Here is an 18,930-nt window from a genome sequence, read left to right as displayed (position 1 = left end):
GACGAGATTAAGACAAAGGCACGTGAGATGCAGCTGTTTCCAGGGTTCAGCATCCTCAGGAGGATTTAAGCTCTTCTGCCTCTTTCAGATGAACACACCGAAGTCCTCAGAGAGGCGGGACTGACTCGAACTCACACAGAGAGCTGGTGGCAGAGATCAGGAACTAGGTCTCTGAACTTCTGGGGGACTTTCTGCCAAATCACACTGACTTTAACTTGTATGACCCTAAATCCTCTAGCTTCTCCTTTTCAACTGTCACACGGGCGCTGAGAGACTTCGGGCAAGATTTTCTGGTGGGCAATCGGTTGAGCTGGGCCGGTGTCCAGCCCCTGGAGGTCACGTTCATGGCTGCAGAGTGCAGACCCAGCGTCCTCTCGGGCTTCCCTCCACTCCAGGCGCTGCTCCCCAGACACCTCCCAAGAAAGCAGGGGGGAGGGATGTGTATCACTCATTTAACCTTCGAACCTCAGTCATTCATTATCCTTTAAGAACTCCCTAACTTCTTTATGCCAAGACCTTTGCTAGGGGTGCAAAGATGCCCTCCAGGAATACTCCCTAGTCGGGGAGACATGCACACAGACAGATAACCCCAACATAATGGAGTAAATGAAAAATAAAACGATACGTGAGAATGCAGATGAGGCTCACTCTGGGCCAGGCTTCTTGCAGGAGTTAAGTCTCAAAGGCTTTGCCTGGAATGTAGCAGACCCTCAATACCAGTGGCTTCTTCTGGGGATAAGGTGAGGGGATAATCAAGATAATCCCATCCTAACAGAGCCAGAGTATACCAATAACCATAACCATGGACCATGCTCTTACTACACGCCAAGCTTTGTGCCAGCACTGAATGCACTTTATCCCATCCTCTATGAAGACAGGAAACGAGACTCAGGGGGGTTAACTAACTTTTCTTAGGTCACACCGTTAGTAAGTGGCAGGAGTGGGACTCACACCTAACCATCTGATTCCACAGCCTGAGTTCAAAAACACTTTGCTATGTTGGTGGATTCCTTTATATCCTTTTTAAAATACACTGATTTAAAATAGTTGTCATCCAAGTTTGATAATTCTGCAGCCTCAATTTTCCACTTCACGTTACATTATAAGCGTGTGTTAGTATTGTTATATTTAGTCTGGCTCATTTTTATACAATGTAGTCTGTTTTATATATATATATAAATATATATATATGACATTTTCACGATTATAATATTCTATTTATTGCACTCAGAATAATTTTAAATAGTGAAAATCGTGAACAACCTAAATATTCAATACCTGAGAAATGTCTACACAAATGAGGATACATCCATGAATAGAATTTTACACAGCCACTGAAAGTTATGTTTTCAGAGATGACATAACATGAAAAATGCTTATGACACAAGAAAAATGAGAACTTCTAATAACAGTTATGCATCAGGATGCTCTGGAATATTTGCTTTTGTAAATAATGTTGCAAAACAGTATCTTCACAGATATGAATTTTTCCACATTTAGGATTACATCATTAGGATACAATCTTAAAAATGGGATCACTTGGGCTTCCCTGGTGGCACAGTGGTTGAGAGCCCGCCTGACGATGCAGGGGACACGGGTTCGTGCCCCGGTCCGGGAAGATCCCACATGCCGCGGAGCGGCTGGGCCCGTGAGCCATGGCTGCTGGGCCTGCGCGTCCGGAGCCTGTGCTCCGCAACGGGAGAGGCCACAGCAGTGAGAGGCCCGCGTACCGCAAAAAAAAAAAAAAAAAAAAAAAAAAAATGGGATCACTTGGTTAGAGCCTATAAACATTTTTGGGTTCCTTGAGAAATTTTGCTATCTTGCTTTCTACAAGGCTGGCATCACTTTGCAGGACCACACAATGTATGAAAATTCCATTTTATACCTCTCCTCCACCAGCAATGAGAAAGATACACTTTTTCTCATATATAAAAATGTGCCTTGTTTATATTTTGTTTATTTTGCCATATTCTCTTCTCATGGATAGTATACATTTGCATTTTAGGAATTCAAGGCCAGAAGCAGCTACATTCCCACAATTAACAAGTTTCTCCAGCCTGGAAGCCAGAGGAAATTTCCACTAGATGAAGACTCCATTGAGACTGTGAGGAATATATTCAAATCTGAACGTGGCATGTTTCTTAAAAACATGGGCACTATAATAGCTGAGTATTCACAAATGAAGAAGTCTAAAGAACTCAGAAAATATTTCACTTTACATTTGTAGCACCACCCAGAAAGAAATCATAAGGCCATTTTAATAAAGTAATAAAAAGCATAAAGAAATAAACTACCTAATACTTATCTGTAAGTCAGATGACCCCTTTTCTGTTTCTCATAAAAAAGGTGAAACACCAAGTAATCAGAATCACACAAATTAGAATTCTTCTGCATTCTACTGCAAAAGAGTAAAATCATAAGTAATCCAATGGATACCAAGGATTTCTTGAAAAACAAACAAAAAACCAACCAACCCATATATCAACCATCACCCACTTCCACCTCCTTTTGAAAAGCCCAGGACATAGCTTCAGACTAGCTTCTTACACTTCCAATCACTAGAGTACTTTACAGATAGGGTATACATTTCTATGATCAATTTCCCATTTAGTTTCTACCTCAGTATCAGAATCACAATCTGAGTACAAGCTGTTGTCCATTCAGCTCTGGAGGTCTTTCTCCATCATCTTTGACAGTCAGCACGTGCGTGGAACATCCCAATGACCACTGCCTTCCCAGCCTTGCCTGTGGAAGCACCTCTTTGGCACCATTAGGACTAGTGGGTTTTGTTTTGTTTTGTTTTTAAAGTATATCAAAGGATTCTGTCTGGATTTCCTATTTGGTTAAACTACTAGGCTTTTTTTTTCTTTCTTTTCTTTCTACCCTTCATTGAACGGTTTCTGAAAGTTTAACAACCTCCTTGTAGGTCAGTTGGGAAAGGTAACCAAACTCAACCGTATCAGTTCTGCTGCCATCTGTTGGGACTCTACCCACCATCTCATATAAAGAAAGGTCTGACATCTGACACCACTGCACACAGCCAACAGGACCAAAACTGCAGATTTTTAGAGCTTTAAGGAGTCTGGTCGATCACTTAGACCAAATTCCTCCCCAAGGATGAGAAACTGAGTCCCAGAGAGGGGACATGACCTTCCAAAGGGCACAGAGCAGTCAGTGGGAGAATTGGGCTGACTCAGGTCTACTAGTAAGTGCCTTGGACGCGAACAATCATAACCATGCCTAAAAGTGAAGTGGTGACTTGGGACAAATTGCTTTTGTTTCAGAATTATTACTGTTTCAGAGAGCAAGAGAGAGAGAATGAGAATATCTGCTCCTGAGGAAATCTCTGGCTTAAATTATCCTCCTTCCTAGTCTCTTGCATTAATAATTGAACACTTACATGTTAAAGATGATTTGAGTATACAGAGAGGACACTAAAATGAGAGAAACAGGTTTAAAACAGAAGTTCTTTTATTTGAATATGGAATACATTCCGTTGGTACAGAGTGTGCTGAGGATGAAGTACTTTAAAGAAAGAAAAAACACTGGTAGCAGTACAATTAAAATGAAAAAAAAATAATTTTAAATATAACACAAATGACAAATAGATATATTAGCGTTCTGTGAAGCCCACTCAGGGCATTCCATCATCTGTTAGTTGTAGTTTAATTTAAGCTTGTTTCAGACATGAGTATTTGGAACTATCAAAAAAACCCCCCAAAAAACAAACAAAAACCACATGACACAGCAAATCAAACAGTGTATCACGATTTATTAAATATCTTTAATGAAACCAGTACCTGACAATTAGAAAAGTTAAACCATTTGTTTAAAAAAAAAAACAAACTCCTTCAAACCAGTGTCCATATTAGAGGTGACAGTGTTTCTTTCGCAGTTTCTACCATAAAATAAGACCACGGTGAACATTCCATATTGGAATTTATCTCTTCAATACAAAGAGTAGGCTCTGCCCATTACAGCAGAATGACTCAAATTTAGTTTTCAGTTCCTGCAGGTCCTCAGAGCAGCAGTAAGACAAGTCTCAGGATCATCATGAGGCTATAGATTAAAATAAAAGACAGGCAAGGGGAGGGTGACTCAGGGGGTGTGAGACGGAAGGGCTGTGCGTTCACCTAACGCATGGGGTACTAAACCCTGGCTCGCAGCGTTCTGCCCTGCTTCTACTCCCTGGGGCAGGGGTGATCTCACCATCCCTGGATCCCTGTACTTGAACTTCCAGACGTGACTGAATTAGCCACTTAAAAAGGTTCACTGAAGGCTCCCCTGGTGGCGCAGTGGTTGAGAGTCCGATGCAGGGGACACGGGTTCGTACCCCGGTCCGGGAGGATCCCACGTGCCGCGGAGCGGCTGGGCCCGTGAGCCATGGCCGCTGAGCCTGCGCGTCCGGAGCCTGTGCTCCGCAACGGGAGAGGCCACAACAGTGAGAGGCCCGCGTACCACAAAAAAAAAAAAAAAAAAAAGTTCACTGAATGAAGGAGAAAAATCAGAACTCACTGTTCTGAAAATCTGGGATGAACCTTTGTAAGAGAAAGGTTTGGAAAGAAACACAAAACTTTCAAAAACTAGTAAAGGCAACTTGAAAAACTAATCAAGGGGTGATTTGGGGCTGTCAATTATAATCTCAGCTTCTTTCCACATTTGGGGTCTTGTCTTCTTGACCTATAAACCCTACTTCTGACCCCTTCCACCACCAAGTATCATTATTAGAACAGGGCTATCATTAGAAAGCAGTCCTTTATAAGGACACTTTCATTCCCCAATCATAAACATTATATCCAGCCACACTAGAAAATTCTATTGAAAAGTAGAAAGGAGAAAATTACCCATTGCGTTACCACCTAGAGATTACTAACAATCTGAAATATTCCTTCCTGTTTTTCTATACCCAGACTTTAAAAAAATTGAGATCACTCTATATTTCCTTGTTTATTCTGTTTTCATTTCCTATTATGTCAATATTTTCTAACGCCACTAAACGGTTTTTGAAAACATGACATGTAATGCTTGCTCAATATTCCATTAAGTGGACAAAACACCTATTGAACCATTTCCTTACTGGTGAATTTTCAAGCTGTTTCTAATTTTTCAGTTCATCATGTTTTCCACTAGAAATAAACTTGCAATAAACATCAATCTTTGTATACATCTCATTATTCCTTTGGAATAAATTCCAAAAAGTGAAAACTTACATCAAAGAAAATGAACATGTCGATAGCTGTCAACATATAAAGGCAGCTTCCAAAGAATTTAAAATGTTATGTATAAATTTTTACTTGGTAATGTGCTTAATCTCATGGATAGAATTACTGAGATTAAGAGAAACTGAAGCTCCCTATTTATCTTTTTAAAAAAGATTAAGTTTTCTCCCTTAAAATTTCAAAGTAACTGCGACAGACTTTCACTTTGTCCAACTCTCTAAGACAGATGATCAGATTTAAATGAATACATTTACTGTCTCAGACAGGTAAATCCTGAGAAAAAGATGCGGCTGAATTTAATTCTTTATTCTGAAAAAGGTAACTGTGTACGTGATCAGATAGCACAACAATGCTAAGTGTATTTGATAAAAATGTTCACTCGCACATAAATGTCAACAATTGACTGGATGATATTTTAAGGTTTTATAATCATGCTGATTGTAATACAAATTACTTTGACCTTTTAAGTTAAAACTGCCTTTTGCCAAAAATTCAGCACTTCAAAATGACGGCAGAGGAAAGAATAGATCAAAATAAGTTTTTCTTACCTTAAACCTGCAACCAGCCCAGCTGGCATGATTTTCTTGGATCTCTTAAACCTCACCCCCATCATGGTGGCCAGGAAGAAAGCTGTAACTAAAAACCAAACCAGTGCGTGAACCAGCGTTTCAAACATGTTATCAGTGCTTGCTTGTGGAAAAAATGGCTTTCATTTCAGCTTTCTAATATAACAACTATTATGCATTGGTACTGAGTTGCTATTTTCTTGAAAAGATAAAGTGCTCTATTAAAACACCTTAAAAATAGCTTATCAAAATGGTTTGAGGAAACAAGCATGTTAAAATCCATTCCTGAAATATCTTCAAAAGAAAAAGTCTTTTTCTAACTTAATTTCTATTTCTAGAACACTCCTGGGAAGGTCAGGACTGTGTCTTATTCAAGTTTCCTGAGGAACACTAGGCAGTATACCTGGACCCACAAGAGGTAGCCAATAAATGTTTAGTTAGCTGAATGGAAGGAAAAGAATCAGTTTCTAAAGTAAATCTTTAAAGTAAGACCTGATTAATAAAATAATCCTAAGAAAAGGCTGACTGTTTATTTTACAGCATTCCACTTTGGAAATTTGATGCCTGAAGAGTAAATAAAAACAGCCTAATAATATTAAACTCAGAAGCACCATACCAGCCTTTTAGAAGCTAAACCAATATGATGAGAGAAGCAGTTTTATGTAAGAGATTAGGGCACTGATGTCACAATTTAAGAACTTTCAAGGAAAAATCACTTGCTGATATAAAAAACATGACTGACAATAAACATACATTAACTGTTTAAGTGCATAAGAATAAAAAGCCTTATATATATATACACATACATATATATGTATGTATATATATATATTTTTTGCTGATATATTTTTATCTTCTGACATAATTTCATTATTAAAAATATCCGTTGCTCCTATTTAAAATAAGGGGAAAAAATCCCACTTAATCTCTCCCTCTCCCTCAAACAAAGAACTGGGACAATTTGTCTTCCTTTGTATTTTCTTCCGCACCCACCAGGGCACTCTGAATAACCATCAGATTAAACAGAGACCATTTCCTTGGTGTAGTTTTCCAAACCTTCCCTGTATTTGTCTTTCAACCCAGACAGAAGAAAGCCAAGCATCCTGGGGCTTTAAACACACACTTTTTTCCATTTTCCCTGTGGACACTCTCCTACTATAAGCCCAACAAGGGAAGAAGCTAAGAGAGTCAGCCTTGCTTTTCTAAATCTTAAGGCAAAGTGGGATCTAAAAGCTGTTTGTGAATTAAAATAAAATAATGCAAGGCTGTCTCTTTTTAGATATTTTCACAGTAACACAAACTATGCTAATATGCATTTAGGAGCATTAGCAGAAAATCCATACATAACTCCTTGCTTTTTCTAATTTTATTTTATTTTTCCAGTAACAAGTTTTATAGAAATATTCTTCTGAGTTGGAAGGCCTGGCAGCAACATCATTTTTGATCACGTCTGTGCAGAAAGGAACAAGAACAGTGCTCTGTCTCAGCACATGCATACGCCCACCTGCTATGTGGCCAGTATCTTCTAGTACACCGAGGCTAGGTATCAAAAAATTATCCCCGAGCTTTGATTCTCCGTAACTGGGAAAAACGCCTTACTCACACAGGGACAGTTTTACATCTCGCTTGTCATTGGAGACACGGTAAGCTCCACAGCCAGCCAAAAATCCAACAAAAAGACCAGCGATCAAAGACAGAACACCACCTGGTGAAAAAAAGGATGGGCTCAGAGAGAGGATCCCCAAATGAAAGGTATGCCTTCATCACTTCACCTGTGGAAAAATGCATTTCTTCTTGGGCACTGTAACTAGACAAAGCCAAATTAGGTATCGGCCATCCACGGACAGTTTCTGAGACATGACTGTTTCATGCTGAACCCCAAACGCGAGGCAGAGGAACCCCAGGTACGTAGCAACGGGAGGGGCAGGTATGGTGAGAAAGCCTGCCTTGTAGTATTGCTTCTGACAGCGACTGCATGGTCTTGGACAATTTCCTGACTTGTTTACGCCCCTCTTTTATTCCCCCTATTCTCCTTGCCTCCATTTTTTTTTACTGAGGTTGTGATGATAAAAATAAGATGGAGTGATATTTTCAGCTCATGGAGGTAGAGAGGGGGCCTATTCAAACCAAGCGATGGTTCTGTCCTGAATAACTAACAAACTTTCTAGCCTCAACACATCAGGACTCAGGGATGGACTGTGACGACACTGGAAGAACCTGGTCCCTGACGCCCATCCGTCCCCTCCCCCACCCAGCGCCCACCCTGCCCAGCGCTGGCTGGGGCACTGTACCAGACACGGAGCACTGCAGGGTGCACGTGCCAGTGACACTGTCACCAACACACACAGTCCCCACTTCAGGGCGCTCAATCTATTTAGAATCTTATCAGATTGGAATCCCTAGGGTCAAGGCATCTGTTTGTTTTTTGGGGTTTTTTTTTTTAGATTTAAATTTATTTTTTATTTTTTATTGAAGTATAGTTGATTTACAGGGTTGTGTTAGTTTCTGGAGTACAGCAAAGTGATTCAGTTGTAAGGTATCTCTGTTTTTTAAACATCTACGGGAAAGTCAGGTAGCAGCAGGGTTAAGAACCACCCTTAAATTCAGATTGCAGCACCTCCCACACCAAAACACACAACCCGTCCAGAACAAGAAGCCACATGCACTAGGTTGTAGTCTGATTCTACAGGCAACAAGTGAAGGAAGATGCCTGATAACGGGAGTAATCCTCTCCAGCAGCCCCAACACACACACACACACACACACACACACACACACACACACACTCACACTCACACTCACACTCTCTCTCCCTTTTTCCTACCCTTCGAAAAACCGCTAACGAAGGAAGTAACCCTGATAACCATATAGACCTGAAACTCAAGTCTCCCAAGGTCACCAATATAACACTCTTCGAAATACAACTTCATTTAATGAATTTCTTAAAAATATAAGAAACAAATATGAGACACCATGACTGCAAACGCTTTTACCTTAAAACAAAGCAAAATAGAAAACTTGATCTTTCATTTTTCTCTATGAAAATCCTTCCATTTATCAACTGGGTGTTTTTTTCCATCTTTGGACAGAGATGAAGAAACCACTTCAGATATGATATCTAAGTAATTTTCCTTTGCAACACACAGTATCAACATAATTCAGTTTTTTGACACTATGAGTATATAAACAAACCCAAAACCTCATTTGATAATAAGTGAGTGGCCCTGAAGAGGGTAAGTCAATTAATTATGCAATTGATATTAACAGGTAAAGGGAGACCCAGACGCCCAGGCTCTGGAATGACAGGTTCTGTCCACCCAGCCCCATGGAACCCCCATCCTTCCGAGAACCCCACCCACCACGTGCTGGTCCTCATTAGCTTCTTGTCCTATTTACAGACCCTCAGACAATGCTAGCACAACCACCAACCTCCCACCAGGTCGCTTATTAGCTTCTTGTCCTGCTTACAGACCCTCAGATGATCCTAGCACAACGACTAACCTCTCTTAAATGAAAAATCTGGTTTGGGCTCACCTCTCCGCTTATATCCCAAAATGCTTCCGAATGTCACCAGGGCTGCATAACCAAAACCAATCAGGTCCATTGGCAAGGTTCAAGTCTAAAGCAAGGCGGAAGAGACATATTTTACAAGATAAAAGACTCTGGGGGAGCAAATGTGTATAAAAATGATATGCATTCCACAGAGTTACAGAAATTAATTTCTCGAACCTACTAAGAAAAGGGCAGCTAGATCTTTACTTCTCCCAACACTCAGCTGCTGTCCTGACACCCTCATCACTCTCAAGGTCGCTCAGGGTGACACCTGAGGCTGATTCTCCTTCCCTATCTTCAAGACTTGCTGTTCCCTCAGCTGTGTACTCCCTTCCACTTCCCCAGGAGGACTTCTGCTCTGGTTAGCCGGGTCTCATCACAGGGCCGTGAAGCTGCCATCTCCGCTTTGCACTCCCGTGTCTGGAATGTTCCCCCGCTCCCCCACCTCCATCCCCAGCTGCCCTCTACGCCCCATCTCCCTCTGAACCTGCTCCCCTTCTCAGCCGCCCCCCGCAAGCTCCTTAACCACTCCTACCTGCACCGTCCACCTGGTCTGGAGCATCTGCTCTTCTTCCTCTAAATTCCCTGATCTCAGCAACTCCACCTGATAATTCTTTCTTCCGTATTTGTACAGATATTTGTCCCCCCTGCTCCTCACATCGAAAAACAGGAAAGGGGTAATGTGGACGTTTGCTTGTTGACTGAAACAAAGATTTCCCTTCTGTTTTTCTTTTTATGGCTGAGCCATGTGGCACGCAGGACCTTAGTTCCCTGACCAGGGATCAAACCCATGCCCCCTGCACTGGGAGCACGGATGGAGTCTTAACCGCTGGACCGCCAGGGAGTCCCCAAAGATTCCCTTTCAACATGTACTTTGCACTAGCTTGGTTATGAGACAGCTCTCCTGTGGTAGCAGAGATGCCCACGCTTGGTCCATGGTAAACCATTAAAGGGTACAATGCAGCCCTGGCACGAAGTTAACTGAGGGACCATGACGTTCTGTGGGCATCACAGCAGCAGCTGAAACATCCAGGGGTGGGAGGTTCTAAGAAGCTCCACTGAAATCCTGCCTGGGATTCTCTAAGATGTAGGAGAAAGTGTGCTAGCTACAGGCTGGAGACACGGGTTCTGGTCACTAGCGGCTGCTAGGCCCTGGACCACCCCCCATCCCTAATAACAACTCCCCCAAAGTGAGGGAAATAGACAAGATAAGCTCTCAGGTTCTTGCGGCTTTTTCAATTCTAAGATTCCTGGTGGTGACTGCACATCTTAAGATTTTTACATCTCTATTTCCTCCCTGGAGAAAGTAGTTATCTTTGTATCCACGAGGAATGGCACATGAGAATTCTTTGTATTTTCACAATTTTCTCACTGCTGCCATTCAGGTTAATCTGGTCTTTAATTCTCGGTAGCAACTGGTAAGAAACTGACCCAGAAGAATGGAAAAGGGGTCTTGAGTTGATCTCAGAGAGTAAGCTAGCACTTAAGTGTGAGGAAAGGTCTGGGGAGGGAGCCCAAGGCACAGGAGGAGGTGATGGCACTGAAAAGGAGGCAACGATGGAAAATCCTCAATGTCTGTGGGACAAAGAATTAAAACAGGATAGTTGTCGATGCCCAAGAAGTTGTCCAGTGGGATTGAACATATAGGAAGGAAGGACCTGTGTTCAAAAACCATTTGTTGACTGAATGATGGATAAACAAATAACGAGGATGATGTTTCTGAGCAATTACCATGTGCCAAGCGCCACGCTAAGGCCTTATATGTAACAACTCACTTAATTATCACCACAATCCTACGAGGTTAAGTACTATCCCCATTATTATCCCCATTTTCCAGACGAGGTGACTGAAGCACAGAGAAGGCAAGCAGCAGCCCCGAGGTCACACAGCAGAACCAAGATTTCAGACTCAGAGAAGTCTCATTCCTAACCAGTAGTACCTCTGAAAACTGAGTTAGCTGCTGAAAGAATGAATGTGAAAGTGAGCCTGAGGTTCCTCAGAGTTTTGAATTCTGGATTAAGTAATTCTGCTTGGCCTTGTAGCTTAGCCCACGCTGCACCGTCTTCCACCTGGTGACCTACCATCTTCAGCCCTACGACAGCCTCACGTCCAGTCCTACTTCCTGTCTTTCTCAAAGAGCTCATCACATTCCACAATGCACGCTTGGCTTCACCAGCATGTGATGTTAGGTAAGTTCCTTAATCTCCATACCTCAGTTTCTCCATCTGTAAAATGGGGATAATAAAAATATCTACCACACAGAGCTGTTGTGGTGATGAAATGAGTTAATGCTATAAGGCACTCAGAACCGTGCCTGGCAAACAATGAACACCCAACAAATACCAGCGGCTCAAAAAATGATTCCTCTCCTTCACACTTATATACATTTTTAAGCTTGACGTAAACAAGGGCAATCCTATTTCAGCACAGAGAGAAATCAACTGAGGTAGGGTGGATTTATGATGCTGGCATTCATAGACTCAAACCATAATACTACAACCTGCACTTATACCAAATTCCATCAACGACTTTTTCTTGGGTGTCTTCTGTGTGCAGGCAGCAGGAAGGGGTGGAAAGCACCACCGATGGACACGGCCCTGGTATGCCAGGACTTCCAGTGCAGCACCGTGGAGGTGGCGGCTGCGTGAGGGAGCCCTCAGGAGGAGAGGCACAGGCAGCACAACCAGGAGCTGCACCTACTGAGGCTTTTGGAGCCTAAAGGAAAATTCCTCCAGGAAGCAGGGACCCAGCTGAGGTCACAGGAGGGCAGGAGTAAACCAAGGGAGGAGGGTGGCAAGGAAGCACATATCCTAGGCAAAAGGGAGGCATGTGCAAAGGCCTGGTGGCATGAGAAAGCATGGCATGGTTTCAAAATGGAGACAAGTACAAGGGGTGTGAAAGAGGCGGGGGGGGGGGGGGCTGGTGAGCAAGGGCCAGACTGCCCCTGGAAGCCCTGTAAAGGGAGTCTGGTAAAGACAAGCTGGGAGGCAGTAAGCCAAGCAAGGGATGATGGTGGCCTGGCCTGGAGAAATGAGGGTGGAGCGAGGTGGACAGATTTGAGCGAGGTCAGGAGGTTGACTCAACAAGCGCAGGTGTGGGAAGGGAGCAGGGGGGATAAGCCTCTGGCTTGGACCACTAGGGGAGAGGAGAGCCTTGATGCTGTTCCCTGAGGCAGGGAATAATGGAACAGCAGCAGGTACGTGGTGGGGGCAGGAGGGGGGTGCCCTGGAATGATGGAGCCCAACACACAGTCGGGAAACACCCTTCCACAGAGATGTGAAGCTTATGGAGAGATCACTTATCATCAGGTAGTAATTTAGGGACCTAATTCTCTCCTTAAGTTAATCACCTGGTGTGGAAGGCTGGTTCTTCTCCCTCCTCTGAGTCCCCCAGTTCTTCCTCTGACCCTCTCTCTTGGGGCCCCATCCCTTCTACCTGGTATAGACGTACTTCCCTTGAGCTTCTCTCTCCTCTGGGCCAGTCAAGCTCCTTGAGGACTAAACTCGGGTTCAATTCATCTTGTCTTCCTCACAGCACCAAGCTCACTACCGAGCACTTAGGCAGGTGCTTAGTAAATGCCTGCTGAAAGAATAAGTGAACCAAAGGAATAACTTCTGCCTTAAGACATTCTGTAACTGACCTACCCTCGGTATAGCTCTAGTGCCAGGGAAAAGCCCTTCATCACCTTAGTGAACTGAGTGTTGTTCTAAGGAGGCAAAATAAATCTATTCTCAATCCTTGTAAGAAGTTTCGTGCTTACAGTGAAAATTCAAACAAAAGGCAATCAGCTCTGGTGCTCCTTTTCCGTGGTAGGACCGTATGGCCTGCTCAGAATCACACAGGAAAGCCAGAGGCTGCGTTAACAAGGAAGAGATGGGCGTGGGTACGAAGCATCTGACGCATCACGTGTTCCCATCGCAAACGCTATGCCCAGCCCTTGGAAAGGTCAGAAAGCATCTTGGGTGCAATGCAGCAAAGTGATTTACTGCACAACGCACAAAACCAGATGAAGGGGCCCTACCTTACCCTTAGCCCTCCAAAATTTGGGGAAACCACTAAGAGATTTCCCGTAAGCTATTATGTAAAAAGCATTTTCACATGCTGAGTATCAATAATTACCTACCTTAGAACTCCTAGGGGCTCGAAAGACACATTGGTCCAAGAGCCCCACCCTCTTCCCCATCTCTCCCGAGCTCTAGGAAGGTAGGAGGGAGGACAGGTAGGAGATTCCGGGAATTCCCAGGAGGAGGAGAGACGCGATTCCCCGGGAGAACAGACTCCACCCCCTGCAAAATCCTCCCAAGGTTCTCTGCGTCTTTATCTGCCTATTTCTGCACCGCCGCATGAAAATTACGGGCAGGAAAGTCTCGAATGCGAGATGTACAGCTCACCTGCAGCCCCGAGCTGTCTCCGCGGCTGAAAAGAGAAAAGTCGGGAGCTAGGTGCGGGAAAACTTTGTAGCTGGAGAAAGAAAACTGACGCCGCCGCCTGCGCCTTCTACTCTGCGCGTTACCTCCCAGCACTGGGTGGGGCTGCTGATTCCGGGAGGCACCGCCCCCGCCCCTCGCGCGCGCATGCGCAGCACTCCTTCCACTGCAGCTCAGCCCTGTCCCGCCCACGCCCGCTGGGCGCCGTGGAGGTTAGTCGGCTCTACCACCTGCAGCGCCTGTGCTGTAGCATCCCAGGCGGCGGCCACACAGGGTCACTCGCTCCGGACCCGGCCACTCGCTTCGGCGACCCGGCTTTTGGTCCTGGCCCTGATCCCGGGACTCGGATCTGCTGCCTCCCGCCGGACGGACATGGAGTGACACGCATTCGCAAGGAGTGGGCCTGGGTCTACCAGGGATTCCAGATGGCAAAAGATTTTTAACCGTTGAAGAAGTTCCTTCAATATTTAAGGGACGTTTGTGGGACCTCTCCAGCAACCCAGGCCTTTTACATACTCTCCACCAGATTGTCCCCATTTTCAGCGGAGGGAGGTAAGGTTCAGAGAGGCGAAGGGATTTCGTTGTACACAGACTCAACTCCATAGGGTGCAAAGGTTAGAGCCCGAGTTTGTCTGGCTTCAAAGCCCGAGCACCCTTTATTACACCGCACCATCTACGAAGGCGTCTAGATGTGGTGGGGAGACCAGGATCCCGGTTTCATACTTCAAGCCCAGGATTTGCTGGACTTAAGTACCTGAAGGGGAAAGGTACAGAGTGCCAGAATTGAAAGGCACTTTAAATCATCTTTTGTTCCAGAATAATACGTTCCCAGGGATGAAACTTAAATTGATCTGGAATCCTGCATCCTGGCCACAACTTCTCATCTCACTCCAGTTTTGCCTTCCAGGCCACTAACAGTAACTCCAACCCTCTTCCTTATATAATAGCTCTTCAGAGATTTAAAGAAGACTGTCATCTAGGGCTTATCGAGCAGCTCTAGGGGTGCCGTGGGGCTGGGAATAATAGAAAAATTCTTAAAATTAAAAAAAAAATCTTAAGAATATATCTTATATCTTGTGAAATTTGCTGAATCTATTCCTTGTGTTTAAAAATGCTTCAAGGGCTTCCCTGGTGGCGCAGTGGTTGAGAATCCGCCTGCCGATGCAGGGGACACGGGTTCGTGCCCCGATCCGGGAAGATCCCACATGCAGCGGAGCGGCTGGGTCCGTGAGCCATGGCTGTTGAGCCTGTGCGTCCGGAGCCTGTGCTCCGCAACGGGAAAGGCCACAACAGTAAGAGGCCCGCGTACCACACACACACACACACACACACACACACACACACACACACAAAATGCTTCAAGGAAGCAATGAGACTATCTAAGATGAGAAGTCTAAGGTGGGCATAAGGAAATAGGGTTCTGGGAGATTCACAGGAGAGTTGATGGCAGGCGCCAGAATGTGGATGGAGGAAGTGGTATCCTGAACTTTGGCTCCAAGTTCTTCCAGCTCTCCTTCTCATCCCCTTCTTTGCCCATCCTTACCTAAGGGCATGCTGGCACCTTTGCGGGTGCATGCTCTCACTCTGTCTCTCCCCCCGCCCCACAGACTCCCAGGACACTTTCCCTAACCTGAATAAAACCCAAAACCCTCTTGGAATGCCTCAGTGTCTTTAATATGAAACCCCCCCAAGTAAATAACTTCCTCCTGGACCCCAGTGCCTGGATTTATAAGATGCTGAGATCCCTTCCACCCCTGTCACTGAGGTCTTAGAGACTGAAAACAGCCTCATGGTATTCCTACTCAAGGCGTTTTCACCTAAATCGAAAAGAGCAAGGTGAACAATATGTGGGAACAGGAAGGTTCTTAGGCAAAAGGGCCACGGTCCTCTCAACTCACATGCCTCCAGCTGACACCTACTCCATCTAAGGGAAGGTTAGATAGAGCACGAGACTAGGGTGCAGTAAAGCCTATTCACCTCCGCCTCTTTGTAAAGCTGTCTGCTCATGGTCTACAGCATATGCTTAACTTACAATGTGCCATCAACTCTTTGGCAGTCTGGACAAATGTACAAGATAAAATATGTAGAATTGACAAGGAAGCCAATTTTACTGAAATAAATTTGTCAAAGTATTAAACGTTTAAATCTGTGATATAAGATGTGCTTCATTATTAAATGATGAGATCTAGAAGTGGGTTTTAATAATTACCATAATTTCCAAGTAGTTGTGCACATAAACAATACTCTGAGGTGTCTGTAACGTGAATATCTGTGATTCCCGAGGATGACAGTCACAGGTTCTAGTACTCCTGTGGTTTGCTGCCAATTTTCCTAATGGAAAGAAATGCTAAATTTTACTTAGACGTTGGTGAATACAGAAACTTCTTTTTCCCATCCAAGTTCTCAGATCTTCTGATTTCTATCCTCAGGCTTCCTTGGATTTGCAGAACTCCTAGTCTCTATTGATGCCGGGTTTCCTAAGTTGTATTTGGTGGACTTGGATAAAGGGAAGGCAAGGCTGAGAGCCCAGGCAGGACCTCCAAGGACGTTTGCGCCTCAGTGAGTGCTCTGTGGTCCTAAGCCTGGTCCTCATTTTCAAATGTTCAGAAACTCAGTTTATATCCATTCTTCCAGGGGCACCCTGGCTTTGGAAGATTGATTCATAAAAACCAAAGTCACAAGGGACTTACTGATTTTTAAGCAAACAAACAAACAAAGCCTGTTTTAGGTCCTCGATTCTTCTCTTCAGATCCCACATGATTACTTACCATTTAGGCCTCTCTCTATTCATCAGTAAAAGAAATTTTGAACAAATATCTTAATACATGTACTCATATGCTATGGATATTTTAAATACAAATATGTAAATCAAAATAATATACATAATGTAAGACTTTAAAAGGAAAATACAAATAAGATTAAACAGGTATTTCCTATATTTAATTTTTTAAATGACATTTCTTTCTGCCCCATGTTACAGTAGGATATTCTCATTCTTTCTATCTTCTTTTGCAGTAACACTTTTCTGAACGGCTTGCAGCCTTTAGGACATCCTTCTTCTCTTTGATGTAGTGGTAAAACTGGACACGGTCAAAGGTCAAATTCACTGTGACTTGCAGCTCTGCTCTCACACCCACATTACACTGATTCCTTGGATCAGTCTAATGTGATGACATTAAGGTAAATCTCTCCATAAAAGTGTTTGAACATGGAATACACAGGATTTTACTTACTAGCAACAGCAAGCTTTTAGATTTGTAGGAATTCGTTTCTGTTTCTCCAGAAACGTCCACCTACTTTGTATCCACAGGCTGTGACAGTCCAGCTGCTTGTCAATCAGGGCCTTTGCATCTATAAATTCATCATACAGGCTCTTCATGGTTGCAACATCCGTCATTTTTTTTTTTTGCAGTACATGGGCCTCTCACTGTTGTGGCCTCTCCCGTTGCGGAGCACAGGCTCCAGACGCGCAGGCTCAGCGGCCATGGCTCACGGGCCCAGCCGCTCCCCGGCATGTGGGATCTTCCCGGACCGGGGCAGGAACCCGTGTCCCCTGCATCGGCAGGTGGACTCTCAACCACTGCGCCACCAGGGAAGCCCAACATCCGTCATTTTTAAACACCCTGAAGCACGCTGGATGTCATGGTAAGTTAAACATCTCCTCCTCAAGGAAAATGGCTTTAAAGCACAGAGATAATTTGAACTGGTGAAATTGAAGTTAGAGTCCAAATAAATTACAGTTTTCGTGAAGAAATTAAGAAAGTCCTGTTTAACTTGGTTGCCCTGTTCTAGTGACATTTGTTTTCATTTCGGAAGCAGTCTTATTTCCCCAAAATGAATCACCTTTCCACTTTATGAGTGTGTGTCTCAACCTATACAGGACATCGAACAGCTCAGATGCAGTCAATTCATCCTTTTCAGGACTCCATATGGTCCCTTCAAACATCATCAAACAGTTGTGGAGAAACAGCATATAAATTTCTGTTCTACTGTAATCCTCTTCTCCATTCTCATCCTCAATATATCTCCAAATCTAAGAAGGACATCCTTCTTGCCCCACACTTTGAAAATACGATTTTACGGCAGGCCAACATTTTAGCATCTTTTCTATGGCTGCCAGCCGTGTTGGCCATCTGGTAGGCATGTGTCTAAAGAGGTTAACTCCTTCCATCTCTATAAAGGCAAAAATCTCACTAAGTGCTTCTGCACATTTTGAGGAAACTGAAAACTGACCCAAAACTTTCATTATGAAAGTCTCAATATCATATCTAAGCAAATCACAACTCTTTTTAGCAGTGCTGTATACAAGATGTGCAGAGCATCGAATATGTACGATCTTTTTATTTTCTTTGGAAGGAAGTTTAAAGACTGAGTGGAATTTGCCAAAATTTACATTTGCGCTATCTGACGAATATGCAGATAGATGAGCTAAGTCTAGTTTGTATTTGGGCAAAATACCAACAGCCTTTTGTTTTATGATTTCAGCAGTTGCATTAAAATCCTCATAGAAATCCAGAAGATGATTTGAAACTCCATTTTTCAAGTCAAAGTACCCGAGAGCTAGAAAGAACATTTTTTTGTTGCCATGATTTGGTGCATGGCTTCCAGCTGATATACTATAGAAAGCATGGTGGTTGGTGAGAGATGACAAAATCAGCTCTACACTGTAAGGGACCAGCACATCTGTTATCAAAATTTCTCCTTTTGTTTGCCCACAGAATATTTTGGTCACAACCTCTTAATCAAGAAAAGTGACTTTACTTTCGTAGAGCAATCAAGGCAGCCATAGGACAAGGCATGTCTGTGTAGGACGCCCATGCTAATTCACCAGCTGCTACTTTTGGGTGAATGCTGATTTCATTTCCCAAAAAAACAACACCTTTGGTTGGTTTGGAGGCACTTGCCTGTCTCATTCTGGACTTGTGAGATTGTCTCGAAATGCGCTTTCACATCCTGTTCTCCACCATGCCCAATCCCAAATTCTTTCCCGCACAATGTGCAGGATGCTCTGTGTGGGTTATTTACGTCCCTGATCCAATTGTATGTGTCCTTCCATTTGTCGTTAAAATAACACAGTCGTTTAGCCTTCTTTTTCGGTGATGGGATCATGCTTGCGTTAGTGGTATAAACGTTCTCATTTTCATTATCTGACCTCTTAGAAAACAT

The 18,930-nt window shown here is 43.7% G+C and overlaps 1 protein-coding gene across 3 annotated transcripts; it reads right to left on the bottom strand.

Moving 5' to 3' along the window:
• Positions 1 to 3,453: 3,453 nt before the first annotated feature.
• Positions 3,454 to 13,900, bottom strand: TMEM14A (transmembrane protein 14A). Of its 3 annotated transcripts, XM_059075352.2 has the most exons (6): positions 13,729 to 13,900; positions 9,873 to 9,984; positions 9,320 to 9,404; positions 7,389 to 7,490; positions 5,768 to 5,855; positions 3,454 to 4,059 (listed from the first exon to the last, which is right to left on the bottom strand). In XM_059075352.2, the coding sequence occupies exons 3-6, from the start codon at positions 9,387 to 9,389 to the stop codon at positions 4,020 to 4,022; spliced, it is 300 nt and encodes a 99-aa protein (XP_058931335.1). In that variant the 5' UTR covers positions 9,390 to 9,404; positions 9,873 to 9,984; positions 13,729 to 13,900; the 3' UTR covers positions 3,454 to 4,019. The 3 variants fall into 3 exon arrangements, with proteins under 3 accessions (XP_058931335.1, XP_058931332.1, XP_066862483.1); XM_059075349.2 differs by lacking the exon at positions 9,873 to 9,984 and having other exon boundaries at positions 13,729 to 13,897; XM_067006382.1 differs by lacking the exons at positions 9,873 to 9,984; positions 13,729 to 13,900 and adding an exon at positions 13,461 to 13,683.
• Positions 13,901 to 18,930: the final 5,030 nt, after the last annotated feature.

The sequence above is a fragment of the Kogia breviceps genome, chromosome 10 (assembly GCF_026419965.1).
Source record: "Kogia breviceps isolate mKogBre1 chromosome 10, mKogBre1 haplotype 1, whole genome shotgun sequence".
In the NCBI taxonomy this organism is placed as follows: Eukaryota; Metazoa; Chordata; class Mammalia; order Artiodactyla; family Physeteridae; genus Kogia; species Kogia breviceps.
This window is presented reverse-complemented; position numbering and strand designations above follow the sequence as displayed.

Coding starts and splice junctions, on each gene's coding strand:
- TMEM14A (XM_059075352.2), bottom strand. CDS start 9,389: ATGGACCTGATTGGTTTTGGTTATGCAGCCCTGGTGACATTCGGAAGC. Junction 7,491..9,319: donor TTTGGGATATAAGCGGAGAG/GTGAGCCCAAAC, acceptor TTTTTTCACCAG/GTGGTGTTCTGTCTTTGATC. Junction 5,856..7,388: donor AGATGTAAAACTGTCCCTGT/GTGAGTAAGGCG, acceptor TTTGGTTTTTAG/TTACAGCTTTCTTCCTGGCC.